Source organism: Neomonachus schauinslandi, chromosome 11, assembly GCF_002201575.2.
Source record: "Neomonachus schauinslandi chromosome 11, ASM220157v2, whole genome shotgun sequence".
Taxonomy (NCBI): domain Eukaryota; kingdom Metazoa; phylum Chordata; class Mammalia; order Carnivora; family Phocidae; genus Neomonachus; species Neomonachus schauinslandi.
In genome coordinates, this window is record NC_058413.1 from 38,743,259 (window position 1) to 38,764,480 (window position 21,222).

A 21,222-nucleotide genomic window follows, 5' to 3' on the forward strand; every position below is an offset into this window, starting at 1 on the left:
ACTTGGTACTCTTATCCCTCAGGGATTTTTTTAATAGCAAAACTGAGACTCAGAGAAATTAAATAATGTGCCCAATGGTACGTGACAAGTCAGAAAAAGAACCAAACTCAAACTCATTCTGTCTGATTCCAAAGATGGTACTCTTTCCGCAGCGCCCCAGACACTCTTCCCATAATGGGCTGTGGGAGGGGAAAGCTCCCACACGATCCAGACTTGGCAACCTGAGATAAGATTAGTCTATATACTCAGGATGGGTCTTTACAGGGTAGCACCTCAATTCATACCCAGAGCAGTTCAAACAGCATTTAACATTCAGCTCTCAAAACACCGATCTGACGGCAGAAGTATGCCACCTACTGACTGGCATGCACTCACCAGCAGCAGGTTCATATGGGTGCACAGGTCAAAGGGCTTTCTGCTGTTCGTGCAAGGAAAATATCCCATCCTGTCAACTCTGACATCGTAAGAATCTGTCTAGCTTTGGAAATCAATTCTTCTGATTAATGGCATCTTCACAAATGGTGAGCTGCTTGTAATGAAACTCACCTGAATACTAAGTTCTGTAGTTGAGGCTCTCAAACTACAGTGGAGTTACATTCTTGTTGATATTACTTCTGCAAAGTTGAAATAACTCAATATAAACAGTATCTCACTTTTTGTGCAAAAAGCGAAATAATGTGAATTGCTCGAATCTTAAAAATTCATCAAGAAACACAATTTTAAAACTGTGTTTACTCCACTGCCACATGGGTTGGTAAACAAAAATACCAGCCATCCCTTAGGATCATGTCAATTATCCCAGAATTTACCAGCCTTGGGATTTTTCCAAGTGATTTTGGGTATATATTGTGCTGTTGTTTTATACACTCATGATTACTTATAAAGTATTTTTATATCACACAGTATCATCCAAGCCTTCATTAAGCAGTGGTCATAAGGCTAGTGCTTAAAAAGCTGCCCCCAAATCAGTAATCATGAGACAAAGGCTGTATGTAGTAACATCTTTGATAAAAGTCAAATGAACTCCATGGTATGCTGCACCATTCATTTACATTAAAGGAATCTGAAAAATATTAGAGATAATGCTCAGAAACAAAAAGCATCACTGAAGTATAAACATGCTATGATGAAAGGAAATGTATGCACTCTGAGAACTCATCTGCCTCTCTCACTTTACATTGATTCCCTTGAAAAAAATATTCCTGAATTGAGTATATGCATCTCTCCCACAAACACCATTCTTTCTTTTCAAAAATACCATTACCAGAAAGAGACATAACACAAGTTAAAGGAGCATGTTTACGGGTACATTTCTATCCACCACATTCCTTCTTCCCCTACCCTATAAAGAAAGCAAGGTTATAATGGCTTCCTAGAGTCTCTGCAAGGGGAGAGAGAAACCTGGAAAGAGGTGGGAAGATAAAAATCAGACAAAATGCCTCCCTCTTAATGGGAGATATAAATAGCTGTAAACCAAGAAGTATGCCCTATCCCCACTTCTATGTGACTAGGCTTGGTCGACCCTAAGAGCACAATACACCCTTAAGCTGGTCTTGGCCTGAGCCTGGCTCCTCAAGTGATAAACCTATTTCTTAGAGGAGTTTTTTTTGTTTGAAACCATGGGCTGCCATCCATTAGTTGGCCATGAAAGAATTAAGTGGGCTGTGACCAGCATTTTTAAAAAGGGAAATAGAATAGGATAAAATAACAAAATTTCAGAGTAAAAGCACACATCAGGAGTGTCAATTTTCTGTTTCACATACGTTTTGGGTGGCAATGTAAAAGTGTTTTTACTGTGGAGTGAGAATCACCGCTGTAGAGAGCAGCAACACTTCGCTGACTGCTGAGGAGGACATGTTTCCCCGAATACCCCTCCCATACAGGCCATCTTGGTACCCAGAAGATTTAGTAACTGCCAACCAAGTTAAAAGAACCATTTGACCTTGAAGAGAGTATCTCAAGGCAGTACAACAAATGTTTATGGGTCCGAGTAAAATAATAATTCATCCTACTGTTTCTTTCCTGGGAGTAATAAATACTAGACCCCTACCGTTTCCATGGTGTGCTCTGAGATTATTTCCGGAACTGAGAAGATTTTCAACACTAAACATCGTCAACCAGAATAATTAAAATGAATACAAATAGGAGTTGCATTCCCTGGATCTCTTCTATTCTAATTCCTAAATTTCTAACACTGGCATTACTATTGTTTAAAGGCAAAATGAGATATGCGTTTAAATTTCAGCTTGAAGGATATGAGGAAAGAATAAGATGAACCAAGTCACAAATATCCAAAAAATGGAACTTAGCAGGAAGACCGCTGGTAAGTATACGAGGCTCTTATACCCGACCAAGAACCTGAAAGAAAAAAGGATAAACATATGATATTAGTGAAAACAAGTATGGTCCATATTAATTTTAGTTCTAAGTCCCCTTAAATAATAACAGTAATAATAACAATCCCCTTAAGTAATGGCAGCAGCAACAGCTTTCAGTACCAAGCGCTTCCTGTGTGCCACTTTCCACGTGGTAACCGAGAGTTCGTCGCCACCTTGCCCCATTTTCCAAGAGAAAAGTAAAGCGGAGATGCACGTTCCAGTTCTTATAACTAACTTCTACATTATTTTATTCCCCATAACTTTTTATCTGCAATGAATCTTTAGTTCTATTGAGACGTATCACGTGTGTATTTCTCTTTTTGGCATACCATGTTTTCAAATATTCCAAAATGCAAAAATTGTAAATACTTGGGAGATTCACCTCACATTTAACACACTTCCTTGCCAGAGGATAGTAGCATATTTTTAAAAACAAAACAGATGCACACAACCTTAAGCAGTTTCATCCCAAAACCAGCTTGAGAAGCAGACAGGTGACACAAAATGATCTATAAAGGCTAAAAGTGGCACCTGTCGTCAGAACGCTAACCCCCTCACTTGGGTAACAAGCAACGTGGAAGGCTACATATCACTTACTCAAATGTTACTATTGGAGTTTCAAAAGAAAAAAATGTCTTTCATGTTAAATACTCAGTATAGTAAATCCATGCATGAACAGAGTTTACCTGGATCTGTTTTAAAATTTATACCGGGAAAAAAACAATGTTGATGACGGGTAGGAAAAGGATTTTTTAAGAGCTATCAAGATCATAAGCATAGTTAAGATAAAATATTTCAGAAAAACTAAAGATCCTAAACTTCAGGCACATAAAATGTTCCCAGAGTAGGCCAAATGGAGCCCATGTAACCTCCACAGCATTACCTGTCTGAGATTTTGCAGCACAAATGTGTTTGACCTAATTAAGTAGTGCAGCGAACTACCTATTTGTAAGCGTCTGCTACCACGACCTGTCTACTTCTAACTGGCATCACATAGCAGCCTGGATCAATAAGCAACTGCCCCTGGAGTCTAAATAATAGAAGTCTGCAGCTGCCTACCTCCATGAAACTGGGTCTCTACAGAAGGGTATGAGAGAAATAAAAGCAGTATGGATAAAGATGCCATATGCATTTGTCTCCCATTTGAACTGTGTCCATATGCCAAGCCTAGCATATGAAGCCCTCGACTCACTGTCAGCAAAAACAAAAGTTCATAGAATTTTCGTATAATGTTGGTTTCTAGTAGAAAACAAAACCTCTAATGTTCCTATCCTGGGTGAGGAGATACTGCCAGCCCTTTGAAAAAGCAAAAGCAAAAACCCCAAAGTGATGACTGAGACTCCTGGGGACCTGGCTTAAAATTTCCTTTGGCAACTGAGTCAATCTAAGTAGTGGAAAATGAATAAATATCTCTATGTTACAAGTTTTCTGAATAGCAGACAATTTTAGGCATTTTGTTATTTTTCAGAAAAATAAGTTTTTACTTTACATTTATATTCTAATTCATTTCCAGCCGACTGTCCTGCTCTTGAGTGACCAAGAATAAGATTCTTCTAACACTTTGTTTTTTCTCATGACTTAAGCAGCTCATGCTTATTCCAGAAAATGCTGGCAAGCAAAAAAGGGCATAGGAATACTGAACACCACACCCTGAAGAGAGCAATACTGTATTTCCTTTTAGATCCTTTTCTATGGGTCATCATCATTACATTTTTCTTTCATTCAGTAAATGAAAATATTGAACAGGAGAAACAAGTTTCCTGCTTATAGGGGCCTTAACACTCCAGGAAATGGTGATTAAGTGCTATGAAGGAAATCAAACAGGGTGATGCAGAGGGTTAGTTGGAGATGGCCTAAGGAGGTGACACTGGACCTGAGGCCTGAATGGTTATGTCTCCTGCTATACAACAACAATATGGTATTGAAACACTTCAGACAAAGACAGAAGCAAGAGCCAGGGCGGGGGGGGGGGGGGGGGGGGGGGGCGGCATGACCTCAATGTGTTCTAGAAATAGAAAGAAGGTAGAAGAGCAGAGAAGGGAAGAGAGGAAAGAGATGAAATCAGAGGGGAGATCAAATCACATAATACGTCACGGGCAAGGAGTTTGGATTTTATTTTGAAGACACAGAAAAGGAACCAGAGGGCTTTAAGCAGGGAGAAAAGACAGAAACTGATTTATTTGCCTTTTTAAAAGACCGTGCTGATTGCTAAGTGGAGATGAACTATAAAGGGATAATAGCTGAAGTAAGGAGACCAGTTAGGAACCTTGGTCTAGGGTGCCAGCATGGAGACGGAGAGAGCAGACTGACTGGACAAAGAGGAGGAAGGACTTGGTGATGAGCTGGATGTGGGAAGGGAAGAATCGAAGATGAAAGTAATCCAAGGATGGCACTCATCATTCACACAGGGAACTGGATGCCATTTTATTGAAAAATGGAAGTGAGAAGAGATTGGGGTGTGGCATGATTATTGAGTAATGTGTGTCAGCCATGGTTCCAACCATTGTAAATGCATTAACCATGAAGCAGGCATTGTCACAATTATCCACATTTTATAGATGAACAAAGTGAGGCACAGAGAGGTAAAGCAACTTAACGTCAGACTGCCGTGTGGTAAAGCCTGACTTGAACCCAGGCAACCTGACTCTTAACCATGACTATATATAATCATGTATAATATTTTCCTAAAAATAGAACCATATGCAGCTACTATTTTATAATTTCCTAAAATTTAATTAGGTTGTTTCAACTATAAAGCATTAAGAGCAAAAATAATAAGCTTAAAATAAGTTTAGATTAAGGAAAAAACATTTCTGAATAATGGGCAAAAATGCTTCACAATGCAAAACAGTCACAAAAGTCTTCTCATTATTTACCAAAATCCACAATTCAAAAAGTGAGCTAAGGATCTTTATTTTCCATCAATTGCCAGTTCAATCAAATTACTGGGTTGACCAATTTGCTTTTAGCTAAAACATATGCTACCAAAGCCCTTCCCTCCCACCACCCCTGAAGAAGTCTCTATGTAGTAAGTAACATTCATAGCTCAATAAAAACCTATGATTCTAGCTAATCGACAATAGAAATAAGTAATCAAATAGAAATGCAATAACCAGCCTTGCAAAAACTAATATACACACCTTGGAAACAAAGATGTCAGAAAAAACAATGTTAAAAGAAGACATCCTTTTAAAAGCCAAGAATCTGAATTGAAGTCCAGTATGTATCCAACAGCCCACATGGTAATCACTGAAAGCATCAGCAGCAGGAAGAGCTATTAAGAGATTGAGAATTTTAGAACTTTATGGATTTTACATCCTAAGTTTCTAACAATGATTAGTACAACAAAAGATCGACTTCCTAAATATGTAACAATACAACAGCAGGATACAGAGTTTTTTTCTCTGAAATTGCTGATTGATAAATTTGAAGTCTGAGAAACCACAAATCTTGGAAACAATCTTCTAAAAGCCTTAGACTTTATAAAATATTGCTTAAACATGTTTTCTTTTGCTTTCTTCCCCTCCAAGAAATGGCGGTCTTTTAGAAAAGTGCTAATGAGAGCTAACATTTTTAAAAATAATTTCTTTCAAATAGTAACTACAGGTCAGAAAGCATAAAGCAAAACAAAGGAACCACACAAAAATCAATACACCCAAATCTCAGTGAGGAGAGTACAGGAGTTCCAGCCTGAACACAAGATGGTGCTAGCCCCTAATAAAGAAGGTCAGAGGGAACAAATTTGCAGAAAAGATGACAGTTTAGGGCATGTGGAATTTCAGATGCCTATGGGCATCTAGGAGATACCCAAGAGGTAGTCAGAAAAAGCAGGTCTACCACCCAGGAGAACATTTTGTACACATCAGTATACAGGCTGGAAAGCGATGAATGAACAACATCCCAAAGACTGTGTACAGGTGGAAAGGGGCAGAATCTTGGCCAACACAAACATTTAAGGGGGAAAAAGCTAAGTCATCAAAAGTCACCAAGAGAGAGTGACCGGTGTGACCAGAAAGGCAGGATGAGAACCAAGAGAAAGGTCCCCATGAAGCCAGAGAAGAGAGTTTCAAGAAAGGAGTAGTTCTCAGTTGTCAAATGTCACACGGAAGCCAAAGACTGAATTAAATCCTCAGGATGCTAATCATTCAGGTTTATTCTGGCAAAGTTAACAATGAAGTATCTAAGAACCAACGGTGTGACTGACTGCACTGAAGCCGGGCTCCGCACCGCTGCAATGCAGTCCCTTAACTGCAATATACATGACCTTGGAAGCCAGCAGGGCTTTTGTAACAGCAAAGGGAGAAAACTTATTCTGCCCTATTTTCTTTGATTTTTACTTCTTTAAGTATTCTGAGGATGAATACTTTCAAATGCTATCAAATCTTTAAAATCCTAAATCTAATTTGCATGGCAATATAAAATTAGCAAGTTTAGATTTTTTAAAAAGTAGTAAACTTAGAATCTACAAGCAACATAATCTCAGAACAAAACTATGAATTAAATATGGATCTCAAATTTTAACCCCAGACATTAACACTCCTAGATGAGCCACAGCATTTATTTACTCAATAACTATTCCAGTGTGTACCGTATACAGGGCACTGTTCTAGGCACTTGGGACACATCATGATTTAAGATCTTTCTCTCATGGAGCTTAAATTCTAGCAGAAGATGACAAATAAATGTACTAAGTGATTTAATAGTACATAAATAGTGATTTAATAGTACATAAATACCTGGATCACGCAGAGCCTTATAAGTCACTGTAAGGACTTTGGCTTTTATTCTGGGACAAAGGGGGAGATATCACAGGATTCTGAGCAGATGAATGACAGGACCTGCCCTACATTTCAAAAGATTCATCTAGCTGCTCCATTAGAATGGACTAGAGGTGAGTGGGGGCAAGGAGATGTCAGACACCTGCAGTAATCTGCATGAAAGATAACGGTGGCTGGACCAAAATGCCACTGGTGGGACAGTGACAAGGGATCAGACTCCCGGATATAGACTGAGGCACAATTAGCCAATATGGTTTTCTAATGGACTGGATACATGGTGTGACAGAGAAAAGGCAAAAATGGCTGGGAAGCCCGAGTTGCCACCTACTGAGAAGGGAAAGGCTGTGGATGGAACAGTGGGGAGGAGTGGGGCAAAGATCAGTTCAGTTTTGGATATGTTATGCTGGAGATGCCTATCAGACACGGAACCGGGTAAGTAGACAACTGGTATAGGAGTCTGGAAATATCTGAACTAGAGATAACTTTGGAAGCTGTCAACCTGTACATGGCATTTACAGCCATGGAAGTGCACTGGGGGGCTTGGAGGGCTCAGTTGGTTAAGCATCTGCCTTCGGCTCAGGTCATGATCCTGCGGTCCTGGGATCGAGCCCCACATTGGGCTCCCTGCCCAGCGGGGAGTCTGCTTCTCCCTCTCTTTCTGCCCCTCCCCCTACTTGTGCTCTTTCTCTCCCTCTCTCAAATAAATAAATAAAACCTTTTGAAAAAAAGCCATGGAAGTATATGAAATCACCAAGGGAATCACCAAGGGAATGAATGGATTAAAAAAGAGGTCCAAGAACAAAATCCTGGGGCACCCTACCAATAGGGGGTAGGAGAGAAGCAGAGGAGCTGGCAAAGGATACTGAGGAGTGACAGTTACTTCTTCCTCTCTCCCTCCATACATCTGAATGCCAAAATAGGTGCGGTATTTGTGATGACCTCTGCATAGAAATCTGGTGTCTGTGAATTTAGAATCGTTCTGAGGATATAATTACTGATCATTATTAGATAAGATGATGCCATCTGTCATATTTGAAAACATTAAAAATAGTAGAACTTGAATTATGTTCACTAATATGACTTAGATTTTTTGGGCCATTCACGAGAACAAGCTGAACTTCCTAACTTTATCAATTCACTTTCACGTTTAGGAGAACATCACTCAGAACTGCCAAGTTAAACAAAGAGTAAACTTGGGGTACATCTCTTGAAATTCCAGATGTTTTCATTTTGTGAAGAGCCATCACATGCTTGAAGTCTGCAACACTTATTTTTAAAGTCTAACTCATCCGTGTTGAATGTTACTATTTTCCTCTTGAAAAAAATTTCAATAAAAAGTTCTTTAAGGGCGCCTGGGTGGCTCAGTCAGTTAAGCGACTGCCTTCGGCTCAGGTCATGATCCTGGAGTCCCTGGATCGAGTCCCGCATCGGGCTCCCTGCTCGGCAGGGAGCCTGCTTCTGCCTCTGACCCTCCCCCCTCTCATGTGCTCTCTCTCATTCTCTCTGTCTCAAATAAATAAATAAAATCTTTAAAAAAAAAAAAAAGTTCTTTAAGAAAATCTTCCACAAACTTCCTCGCAACAAGGTATTTTTCCTTTTGCTTGTTTAAGAATCTAAACCGTCTGTTTTCAATTCATTCATTAAATAAATGTGGAAGTATGCTGTGACATTCACAAGATAACATGTAGCTTTAGAGCCATCTAGCTGAGGACCAATAGCAAACTGCTAATGAAAGTGCCAAATTTCCAACTCTGGGCTACGGGATGTGTGCAAAAGATGCGATTAGCAGATGTAATGTAGCACTAAGCCAATTTCCTGGTTTCGCCCTGGTTTCCTCCCTGATTTGCCTTAAGAAACAAACACAAATGAATAAAACAGTTCTTATGGCCCAAAGAACAGGACCCAAATGAACATACCTCACATTTCTGCAGCCACCTCCAAAGTCTGAACTTCTTGTTGGCTCTCATTTTGGCTTCTGTTTTTAGCATGTGAATAATGAGGCGATTTTTGTTTTGTAGAGCTATATCAAGAGGTGTTTCACCCTTAAAAAGAGAGACAGAAAATTCAATTATATTTTCCACAGAGTATGGGTGCTAAACATTTTATAAGAAATCAGCAGAATCACAGACTCAAATGTATTCATTCTGAAAGTAGCCAGCTACAGTTGATGGTTATTTATCTTGTGGTTAACTGAAAATATATGTATAGCTTATGTTTATGTTGATGTACTAATTTTCTAACTGAAGACATAATAAACTAAGGGAGATAAATACCTGGTCATACCTTAACATTTCGAATATCCAGGCTAGAACCAGCTTCCAAAAGTTTATCGACTGCATTAACATTTCCTGCTGCAACCGCCCAGTGGAGTGGAGTGTTTTGGTGTATTTTATCAACCACATTGAGAGAAGGATTAAACTTTAAAAGAAATCCAGTTGGTTCTGGCCTGTCTCAAAACAATAAAATACCCAGGAGTATTAAGAGAGATGAATGATTTCACGGGTAAATGCAAAATAACAAATTTTTTAAGCTAAGGTATAAATTGACCAATCAGTTAAGTATTCTGAAAACCAAGAAACTTCTTTCTGCAGAGTTCTATTCCAGGGGCTAATAGGAGAGATGCACCCCCCAAAAACACATCTACAAGTGACAGTCTGCTACACAGATAATATAATTTCAATGTCAATACAGTGGAATAACTGCTTTTGTTTTTCAAACTTTTACTTTCATGTTATTGTTCTATTGGTTAACATTTTTTCTTAAATTGTGAATTTAACTTTGGCCAATGCTATGTCATTTACCTAATTAAAAACTAAATGTACAACATTATATTTGAGGGGATAAGCCAAAAGCTAACTTTGCATGTTCCCGTAAACCAATTATTGCAGGCAGAATTCAATATTTTTACTTTACCATCAGTATCTTCCCTTTCTTCGTGACTGCTCAAGAGATTCTTTTAATAAAGCAATATTCTACTTATTTATTCTATCAACATCTTTAAACACTATTATCTGACTTTAGAGTTATCAGCAAAAAAGATGAAATGCTTTTTAACAAAATTCAACCCCCAGCCCCAGCACCTCCATGAACAAAATGAAATGGCATCACAACTAACTCAGTTCCTAGGAGAGAGGTCCTAAGTAAAAGCAGAATCAGAAATTAAGTACAACACTGGAAACAAATTCATAAAGGTAAAACTGGCGAGTATTTGGACAGAAAGAATACCAGAGGTTGGGACTATATGGTGGTCATTAATCACATGTGTTTAGACAATACATAGAAAAACTTATGTAAATACTTAATATAAACATAGCAATAGACTATATTCATAGATCAGTTACAATTAATATTTTCAGAGCGGTCAACAATGTCAGAGAACCTCAAAATGTATTGTTTTCTGAAAAGATTTTATCATCTAGATTTCAAATTATGAGAATATTTAAACTTGTAGCCCTTTTTTAAAAAATGCAAACTCAAAAATATAAGTCACATTAATAAGTATATGCTATGGAATCTCTACTTGTTTTGTAAGGAAATTTTTTTCTTATTAGTAGTTTTCAAACTTTTCCCCAAAGCTACCAGGAAAAAGAAAATTTATTTCAGTGGTGCCTGTCTAACCACAACTACATTAAAAGTTCCTATCAGCCACAAGGTGGAAAATCTTTCTTCTTCACAAGGTAGTATCATCTCAACATAGACTAAGATACTTAAAATTATATACACAGTTAGAACCAAGAATCAAAATGAGGCAATTCAGTTAAATGTACTTACCCAAGTACTTTGTGAGCTGATAACATGAGAGGTGTCTGCCCATTTAAATCTGTCATATTCACACTCTGTTCAAAATGAAGAGTCAATCAGACTTACTGTAAACGCAGTCAAAATTCTCTCTTCTCTTAATGGAAGTAGCTCTCTAATACATTCAACATTACCACTGTGTTTACAAGAAGGGTTCAAATATCATTTGAACAAAAGAATGTTCTGCTTCACATCCATGGGGTAAAAATCCATTGATTTCTACAAAATATTCTTAAAGGGAAAATCTGAATATATGGTTTAAAATGTATAATGTGAATGGAAGAGAGCTAAGGGAAGGGGGAGAATGCTGATAATGGCCATCAAATATAAGAGACTGCAGAGACCTTAGGAATCATCGAGGTTACACCTTAACTGACACAGTAGTAATTCAAACTACCGTGTCTTATACAATGGTACCCAGTCTTTATGTAAACACACCAGGAATAGTGAAATGTCCATCTTTTCTGAAGCAACTCACCGTATTTTTGGACTTCTGTATCCAAGAGTAAAACGTGAAAAATTCTTTTCTATTTTTTAGAATATAGGGGGAAAAAAGGAAACCCTATCTCCACGAGGATATGCTCCTTTTAATAAATGGGCCCAGGTTTGAGGCACACAATAACGGTTCCATCCAAGTCAAAGAAAGAGTTTCAGTTACCTAAGAGTCTTTTGGGCCCTGGAGGAATACAACTTGGGAAAGAGCCCAAAGAGAAGCAGACAGGGCTCCTCCTCATACGTCTTCCCAAAATGAGACCCAAGAGGTTATAATTATTCTACTTCAGCTGGCTAAGTCTGAGAGAAAGTGCTTATTTAAAAAGAACACAATCATTCCAAGAGCATTTGTGCAAACATGTTTCCACGCCTGTTACAGGCGAGTCTGCTGATATATAAACTACTTTGCTACCAGAAAGCACACCCCAGACAAGTACAGCTGACAGTGAAACTCCCACCGCCAGTACCCTATAATTTAACCTGTGCCATAAATGGATGCCTCTTAAGGCAAGTCATTTTTCATGGAATTACTTTAGAGAACAATAAGAAGCACACATTCAAATTGGTCTCCCATTTGGACTCAAATAATGAAAGCAAATGATGGGTTAATTTAGTGATCTGACTACCATTTCTACATTCAACCAGAAGAAAAATACAGGCTTTTGAAGTCATGTTTTTGAAAAACTCTGCAAATTACTGGGATCATAAGGAAAACTACTGCAGGCTTACAAGTTTCAAAAATACCTATTATATGTTACTGTGCTAAATGACCTGTCCTTTTTGCTCCAATGAAGCTAGAAAAGCAGCATTCAATAGCTAGCTTTACTGAGGTTAATATTTGAGTATCTGGATATCTATAACTTTTACTTTAAAAATGAGGACAGACTATCACTAACCATCCTCCCAATCTCTTCAGGTTCACAATAGCTGGAGTATGAGATAGGTTTCAAAACATACCTGTCCTTTGGAGATGAGATAGGCTATAATGGGCATGTGTTGAAATAATACTGCCAGGTGGATGCTGCTGAAGCCCTCCCCATCAATGAGAGTGGGGTCTGCTCCATACTGTAGTAATAATATGACCATAGGCAAATGTCCTTGTCTGTAAATAGAGGATAAAAATTATACTGTTTTCTGTAGCATGCAGAAAAAGAAAAACTTCAGGGAGAAACTGATATCCCTAAGACAGGAAAGATTTGGTTCAATATAAAGAGTATTTCCTAACAGACTTTTAAAACACTGGAGATTCTCTAAACATATTTCACTTTAATGCTCCAAACTTAGAGCTATCTGGAAAGTCTTTCTTGAGTGCTGGTAATACACTTAATAACCTCCCAATCTACTATAAACCTTAAGTTGCTACCACATATAAGTAATTATTTCACATGACTAATGCCCAAAATGAAAACTTTAAAACCACTTAGACTTCACTGTTGCTATTTTATTAAAAGTGTTTCTTAAAGATTTTATTTATTTATTTGACAGAGAGAGACACAGAGAGGGAACACAAGCCGGGGAGGGGGGGTATGGGTGTAGAAGAGGGGGAAGCAGGCTTCCCGCGGAGCAGGGAGCCCTGCAAGGGCTCGATCCCAGAACCCTGGGATCATGACCTGAGCTGAAGACAGACACTTGACTGAGCCACCCAGGTGCCCCTCACTGTTGCTATTTTAAAAACAAGAAATAATCATGAGCCAGATACACTGAAGTACAACATTCACAGACTACAGGTATACGTGAAGTATTATTTATTCTTAGGAACTACATACTTTTACACTTGAATATGGCTCATTTTCCATGTAAAGCATTGTACCTTGCTAGCTTAAAAGGGATGAGGTAACCTAAATTCTTCAAAATTCTTGGCTATGGAAAGAAGACTCTACTCCTTTTCTTAAATGAACAATTATTCATTTTAGTTTGGGGTTCATGCCAACCCCACCAACCAGAGACTGGAATTAAAATGACAGATGAAGAAATTGTTAAGTATCAAGACAAGCATGTTAACTTGAGCTTCAAATGGCCAATATATACCACAGAAAAGAACTGACTGAGATGGGTATTAAGGAGGGCACTTGTTATAATGAGTACTGGGTGTTATATGTAAGTGATGAATCACTGAATGCTACTCCTGAAACCAATATTGCACTGTATGTTAACTAACTAGAATTTAAACAAAAGTTTGAAAAAAAAGAACTGAGTTTACAGTTCTCTGAACTATCACTTTATCCATGTAATCAGATAAAAAGATACTTACTTTGATTATAAGCAAGTATAATACACATATTTGAGTTTTAGCATCATAATGGAACCCTAAATTAAACACTAAAAAACACTGTCTCTGTAAACTCTTTAAAACTATAATTTTTTTTTTTTTTTTAATGAAGGTGGGGGGTAAAAAGGGAAAGAAAGCCTTTCAAATGGTCTATAACAACAGTTTCTAATATGGTAGTTACTAGCCACATGTGGCTATTTAAATTCAAATTAGTTAAAATTAAATAAAATTAAATAAAAATTCATTTCCTTAGTTGCATTAGCCATATTTCACATGTGGCTAGTGGCCACCACAAAACGGAACACTTCCATTATCACAGAAAATTCTGTAAGAAAGTGCTGGTCTACAAGATTCAGAAAATGAACTTAAGTCACTTTGATTCTGAATAGCAATTTCAGTGTTCAAAGAAATCTTTACCTGATGGCCCAGTGAAGAGGAGTCGAATTTAAATCTCCACCCAACTGATCTACTACAGCACCTTTTGAAATATAAAACCTATTAAAAACAGACATAAATGGAAATAAGATTTAAAACTTAAAATTCATGCTGAGAAAGAAAACATTAATTTTTCTTAGTAAGAAATACATGAAAACAGAAATTATGATAACCCTGCCTATAAGCACTCAGACCTACAGAAGTCTGAGATTCACACAACAGCATCAAACAGAGCCCTGGTGGAAACATTCTCAGCATATCAATAATTACTCCTGCTGTCAGGAGCATTCCATTATAACTGACATACCAAACGCACAATAACTATTCTCCATGTACTCTAATTACTCAGCACTCTCAAAACGGTTTATATTCAAAACATTTAGGATCATAGAGACATTCTACTTAACTTGCAAGACGAAAGGTGGAATTATGTCACTTTTAACAATTTAGAATTAGAATTACTAGGCGGGACTGAATTCTAAAAGTAAATAGTAAAAAACTGATTCAAAATCCTTTCAGAAAAGTTAGACACTGAGTATTTGGCTTTCTATTTCGGGGTCACAGGTGTGATACAGTGGTATCAAGTAAACCTATAAGGTAAAGAGACTTATTTTCTTCTGTGGCTTATAGGAATTAATCTCATTATTTTATTTTATTTTATTTTTTTAAAGATTTTATTTATTTATTTGAGAGAGAGAGAATGAGAGAGAGCACATGAGAAGGGGGAGGGTCAGAGGGAGAAGCAGACTCCCTACCGAGCAGGGAGCCCGATGCGGGACTCGATCCAGGGACTCCAGGATCATGACCTGAGCCGAAGGCAGTCGCTTAACCAACTGAGCCACCCAGGCGCCCTAATCTCATTATTTTAAAGTTATACTTCATATATCATATTATCCAAATAATCTAGTTTATTTCCACAGAAAAGGAGTTTGCCAGGGAATATAAAGTGTGTTTATTTTAGTATATTTTAAACGTTAGTACATTTTTATTTTCTTAAACTCCAAGGTTTTTGCTGAGACTATTTCACCAGGGATCTGTTTGATGCTACTGTGTGAATCTCAGACTTCTGTAGGTCTGAGTGCTTTTACAGAGGGTTATTATAATTTCTGTTTTCATGTATTTATTCTAAGAAAAATAGACGATCACTAAGGTTCTTTTCAACACTACGAACTGATGTGTATGGCATGAAGTTTCAGGTATTCATTCACAATAAAAGATGACAGACGGTACAACATTCATACTTGTACTTGAAGAAAAAGACAAATGAAGAGAGGTCTAGAATAACAAATACACACTTAATTAACACACATATATCCCATCTTACTTTACAAGATCCAGCCTGTTGTTAATAGCAGCCCAATGAAGAAGCGATACATTTTCTTTGTCTGGTTGCCTGACATCATATCCTGCTTCTACCAACTCTTTACAACGTTCAAAAATCCCGTATCTCAAATAAGAAAAAAAAAAAAAGCATAATTGATACCATTAAAATAATTTCAAATACCAAAATTTCTTCATCACATCTTTATCCAATCTGTCTTTCAGTTGAGACAGAAATACAGTAATTAACAGAGATGTACACAGAGAGCATATTGTTAAGCCTTGTAAACAACAAAAATAAACCTTATTTTCTAACTGATCAGACCAACCCATTTGGGAGTTGAACTTGATTTTCTTAACTAAACTTCAACATTCACATTTCCCCTCCCTTCAATAAATTTCATTTTATCCTCTACTATATGCCAGAAATGCATAGTGCTGATCCCTGACTACAATCCTATCCCTTAACATGGGAGAGAGACAGCAAAGTAGGAATGGGATAAATTCAACAATACAATGTAGACATGGTATAGTTACAGTAAAGAAAGGAAAGATTAGCCCTTCCTGAAGGAGATGAAGCATGATATATGTGAGCTGTCTCATAGGCCGAAGGAAGGGTATCTGAGGCCGAGGAAATAGCATGGACAAAAATCAGAGATGTGAAACTGCATGATGTTCAGAGAAATATAAGCAAGTTAGCATGGCAGAAGCATTAAGCATAAAGAAAGGGAATGGCAAGAGACAAGGCTAGAAGAGGTAGGCGAAGACTGCGTGGACCTTCTAGGCCATGCTATGAGTTTAGACTTCTTAGCTCAAAGGGAAGCCACTGAAGGTTTTAAAGAGGAAAGCACACACACTTTGAGTTTTAAGAAAGGTCGCATTAGTGGTGGAATGGGAGTTAATTAGAAGAGGGTGACTCTTGTATAGATATACAGGTGAGAGGCAATGAGAACCTAAACTAAGAGATGGAAAAGGGAGGGACGGACTGGAGGAATATTGAAGAGGGTTATTTAACGGACTATCAGAATGAGAAATGTCTCTTTTTAATGCTATAGTAATTTTTAAAATCATTCATTAGCTTTATTTCTTTCTAACAGTAACTATTAAGTCCCCAACAGACCATTTAGCACTTTCTTTGAAACTTATTTCCATTTAGAGGGACCCGAATGCTTCAACAGGCCCTCAAGGGTCAAAATCACATTTTAGATTAAATAATTTCTGCCTTACCAAAATGTGTGTGCTTATCAGTCTGTCATGGCACTTTTTAAGATAGAGATACCTGTTTGACAATGCTACGTGAAAATAGTAATAAGAGATACATAATGATACATATATTCATATTCTCCAAGTTTTAAATGTCAACTTTAACATTTTACTGAAAAATACTCCCTTTATGTGAGAAATATAAGAGTACACATTGAGATTTTAGTAATTTAGAGAATGTACTTATCCTAGTTCTCTTTTGCCCTTTCCAAATACTACCTAATGATATTCCCACAACCACTTAAGAAGGTCCAAGATCTGAAGGAAATTTTAGGAAAGATATAAAATGTGAGTTTTTACTGAGATTCCCTGTGAATGTAGCCTAATTTCTTACATTTATTATAACAGAGCTTTACTGGCAGCAGATAAACATTTAAACGCTTCTATGCTAATTAAAGCAAATATTTACCTTAAGAACACTCTTACCTTCATATAAACACAAGAATATAAATAATATCAAATAATATTCACCTAAAGTAGCAGTTCCAAGGGCCTCTAGAGTTCATATAAATTAATAATTAGAATACTCAAATAACCGTCGATTATTTTTTATCATAAATAACACATTAGTCTCTGTTAAGGCTTAACAGGCTAATTAATCACCAAACATCTTTGCTTTTGACAGAACTGTATCAAGTTAGTGTGATAACATTAGTTCCTTATAAGTTGATTAGAAGCTCTGATGGGCAGATTTGTATTTGATTACTAAGAAAATGTAGTAGTCAATTAATGTAGTCTGAGAGACAAAATATTTCAAAATACGTTCAATGGCAAGAGGTGGGGTGGATGTTAATGAACAGTGAGATCCATGAGGGTGAAAATGTTAGGACTGATTTAATGCACATACCCACATATGGAGATCTTAAGGCGAAACTTTCAAAACATACTTTCATTTTCAGTGCAAGCAAATAACCCGCTGTACGTTTCAAGTGGTCAGAAAACCTATTTTACTTTACCAACTTTCTTCCAGTGCACCCAGTACAATAGGTACATAGAAAGTACTCAATAAATAATTGTTTAAAATATCCATAAATGTGTGAGCTGATATTTTTCCATTCTGTTGACCTATTTAGGTTGTAGTACGTTTTTAAAAACTCAGATTTGTGTTTCAAACTCATAGTTTTAGTATCATTTATAATCATTCATTCACTCAACAAAGATTTATTCAGCACCTGATACATGACAAGAACTATGCAAAAGCACTGGGACGACAAGGATAAAAACGACATGCATTTGCTAAGAAGCTGCTCATGATTTAATGGGAGAGACTGGTAATCAACAGCTAATAAGGTGCACTGCATTAAGTGCTCTGATGTTGGTAGGACAAACATGCTAGCGCTAAAAGTATGAAGTGAGGAAGGTATACACTGGGATGCCATGAAATGCACAAATGTTATTATAATTCAACAGAACACAGGATAAAATGAAACACTGGGGAGACTTACTGAGTAGCTTTTACAATGTCACAGTTACTAGAGTCCTCTATAAGAGGAAGAGCTTCTCTCGCTTTGGCAAGTTCTTTGCTTTCAGATGCACAGATTCCATGTCGACCAAATCCTGGAGGGTGGGGGCCATGGCTGTGATTCCTGCACTGAAGAGTAAGAGTAATCTGACAAAGCATAGTAGGAGAATTAATGTCACATTCAATTACATAAGGAAGCATTTGCTACTGTCAACTGTATCTATGTCATTAAATTAGAATTTCTTTCAGTCTTACAGGTATATCCTAGGGAAGATTTTCATCTTAATTCTATTCACTAAGATGAGATGCTTATTATGAGAAAATTCCAAATTATATATTTTGTCATAAAACAAAGATCACCTGCAAAGGCACAAATGGACCGTACTACCTGTAGTAGGTGGAGGGTAATGGATACTGACACAGTGGGAAGGTCACCAGGCCTCTGCTTTGGGAAGTTGTGGCAGACACACCCTAAGGATACCCCCTAACCTCCCAATAAATCAAGTTCTTGAATATGTATAACTCCCAGGAAAGGAGGAGGAAATGCTTTTAAATATTTGACTGGGGCGCCTGGGTGTCTCAGTCAGTTAAGCATCCAACTCTTGATTTGGGCTCAGGTCATGATCTCAGGGTTGTAAGATCAAGCCCCACGTTGGGCTCCTTGCTGAGCGTGGAGCCTACTTAAGATTCTTTTTTTTTTAAGATTTTATTTATTTATTTGATAGAGAGAGACACATCGAGAGAGGGAACACAAGCAGAGGGAGTGGGAGAGGGAGAGGCAGGCTTCCCGCAAGCAGGGAGCCGGATACGGGGCTTGATCCCAGGACCCTGGGATCATGACCTGAGCAGAAGGCAGACACTTAACGACTGAGCCACCCAGGCGCCCCTACTTAAGATTCTCTTATTCTCTCTTTCCCTCCCCCTCCCCCCTCCCACCCCTGGCTCATGCGTGCAAGCTTCCTCTCTAATGTATGTATTATATATCAAATATATATATATTTGGACCAAACAATAGCCAAAATCTTCCAAATTTGGTGAAAATTATAAACCCACAGCTCCTAGAAACTCAACAAACCCAAGCAGGATAAACCTCAAAACTGTACATGACGGCATATTATAATCAAATCACTAAAAGCCAAAGCCAAAGAGATAATTTTAAGAGCAGCCTAAGGGAAAAGAAACATTATGTTCAAAAGAACAAAGATAAGAATGAATTCAGACTTCTTATCAGTAAGTGCAAGCCAGAACACAAAACACAGCTTTAAAGAGCTGAGAGAATTGCAAACCTGAAACACCAGCAAAACTATTCTTCAAAAATGGGGGTGAAATACACACTTTTTCAGACAAATAAAAGATGAGAAAATTGCCAGCAAACTTATACTAAAAGAAATGATAAAAGAAGTTCCTCAGGCTTAAATGAAAATAATACCAGATGGCAATCTAAAACAATACAACAGAACAGAGTACCTTTAAATATGTACAATTATGTGCGTAAACATAACAGACTTTCTCTCATTTTTTAATTTCTTGATGAAAGTAGAGAAATGGAAGTATACTTGTAAGTGTACTTGTAAAAGATGCTATAATAGTTATAAGATACTATAATAGTATTTGCAGGTAGGCAGTGATAAAGTGTATAATGTTAACCCAAGGGCAACCTCTAAAAAGGCATAAGTAATAGGCTAAGAGTAGAGACAAAATAAAATGCTAAAGACACCCAATTAATATTTTTTAAAAAGGCAAGAAAAGGGGCGCCTGGGTGGCTCAGTCAGTTAAGCACCTGACTTCGGCTCAGGTCATGATCCCAGGGTCCTGGGATAGAGCCCCACATTGGGCTCCCTCCTCAGCGGGGAGTCTGCTTCTCCCTCTTCTCCCCACCCCCGTTTGTGCTCTCTCTAAAATAAATAAATAAAATCTTTTTAAAAAAAAGAACAAAAATATGGGGCGCCTGGGTGGTTCAGTCAGTTAAGCGTCTGCCTTCGGCTCAGGTCATGATCCCGGGGTCCTGGGACCGAGCCCCGCATCGGGATCCCTGCTCGGCGGGAAGCCTGCTTCTCCCTCTCCCACTCCCCCTGCTTGTGTTCCCTCTCTCGCTGTGTCTCTGTCAAATAAATAAATAAATAAATCTTTAAAAAATAAAAAATCTTAAAAAAAATAAAATAAAAAAGGCAAGACAAGAAGGAAAAAAGGAACAAAGAACAGAGAAGAAAAAGAAAAAGAAAAACATACAAGATGATAATATTTTCACCTAATCACCATATTGATAATCATGTTAAGTGCAAATGATCTAAAAAAAAAAAATTCATAGATTGTCAGAGTGGATTTTAAAAAACAAAACAAAAATACTACAACTATAGGTTGTCTACAAGAAACCTGCTTTAAATATAAAAGCATACATGGGGCTCCTGGGTGGCTCAGTCGTTCAGCGTCTGCCTTCGGCTCAGGTCATGGTCCCAGGGTCCTGGGATCGAGTCCTGCATCGGGCTCCCTGCTCAGCGGGAAGCCTGCCTCTCCCTCTCCCACTCCCCCTGCTTATGTTCCTGCTCTCCCTAACTCTCTGTCAAATAAATAAATAAAATCTTAATAAAAAAAAAAAAGAAAAGAATCTAGAGAAAGAGGGGCACCTGGGTAGCTCAGTTAGTTAAGTGTCAGACTCTTGATTTTGGCTCAGGTCATGATCTCAGGGTCATGATATCGAGCCCCACGCCAGGCTCCATGCTCAGTGCAGAGTCTGCTGGATATGCTCTCCCTCTCTCCCTCCCCCTCTATGCCCCCCACCCACCATTTGTGCATGTGCTCTCTCTCTCTGAAAATAAGTCTTCAAAAAAAAAAAAGAATCTAGAGAAAGAAAATTAAAATCAACGTAGACAGGGGGCACCTGGGTGGCTCAGTTGGTTAAGCGACTGCCTTCCACTCAGGTTGTGATGCTGGATGAGTCCCGCATCGGGCTCCCTGCTCAGCAGGAGTCAGCTTCTCCCTCTGACCCTCCCCCCCTCTCATGCTCGCTCTCTCAAATAAATAAATAAA

At 37.9% G+C, this 21,222-nt stretch overlaps 1 protein-coding gene across 1 annotated transcript in view; it reads right to left on the reverse strand.

Moving 5' to 3' along the window:
* ZDHHC13 (zinc finger DHHC-type palmitoyltransferase 13) overlaps window positions 1-21,222 on the reverse strand; it is a 55,741-nt gene that overhangs the window by 23,820 nt on the left and 10,699 nt on the right. Inside the window, exons 2-10 of the mRNA XM_044919221.1 lie at window positions 18,179-18,324; window positions 15,475-15,597; window positions 14,133-14,210; window positions 12,404-12,548; window positions 10,928-10,992; window positions 9,440-9,602; window positions 9,073-9,198; window positions 5,519-5,652; window positions 2,258-2,358 (exon numbers count right to left, since the gene is read on the reverse strand). Coding sequence (XP_044775156.1) covers window positions 2,258-2,358; window positions 5,519-5,652; window positions 9,073-9,198; window positions 9,440-9,602; window positions 10,928-10,992; window positions 12,404-12,548; window positions 14,133-14,210; window positions 15,475-15,597; window positions 18,179-18,324 — 1,081 coding nt within the window. The remainder of the gene's footprint in view (window positions 1-2,257; window positions 2,359-5,518; window positions 5,653-9,072; window positions 9,199-9,439; window positions 9,603-10,927; window positions 10,993-12,403; window positions 12,549-14,132; window positions 14,211-15,474; window positions 15,598-18,178; window positions 18,325-21,222) is intronic.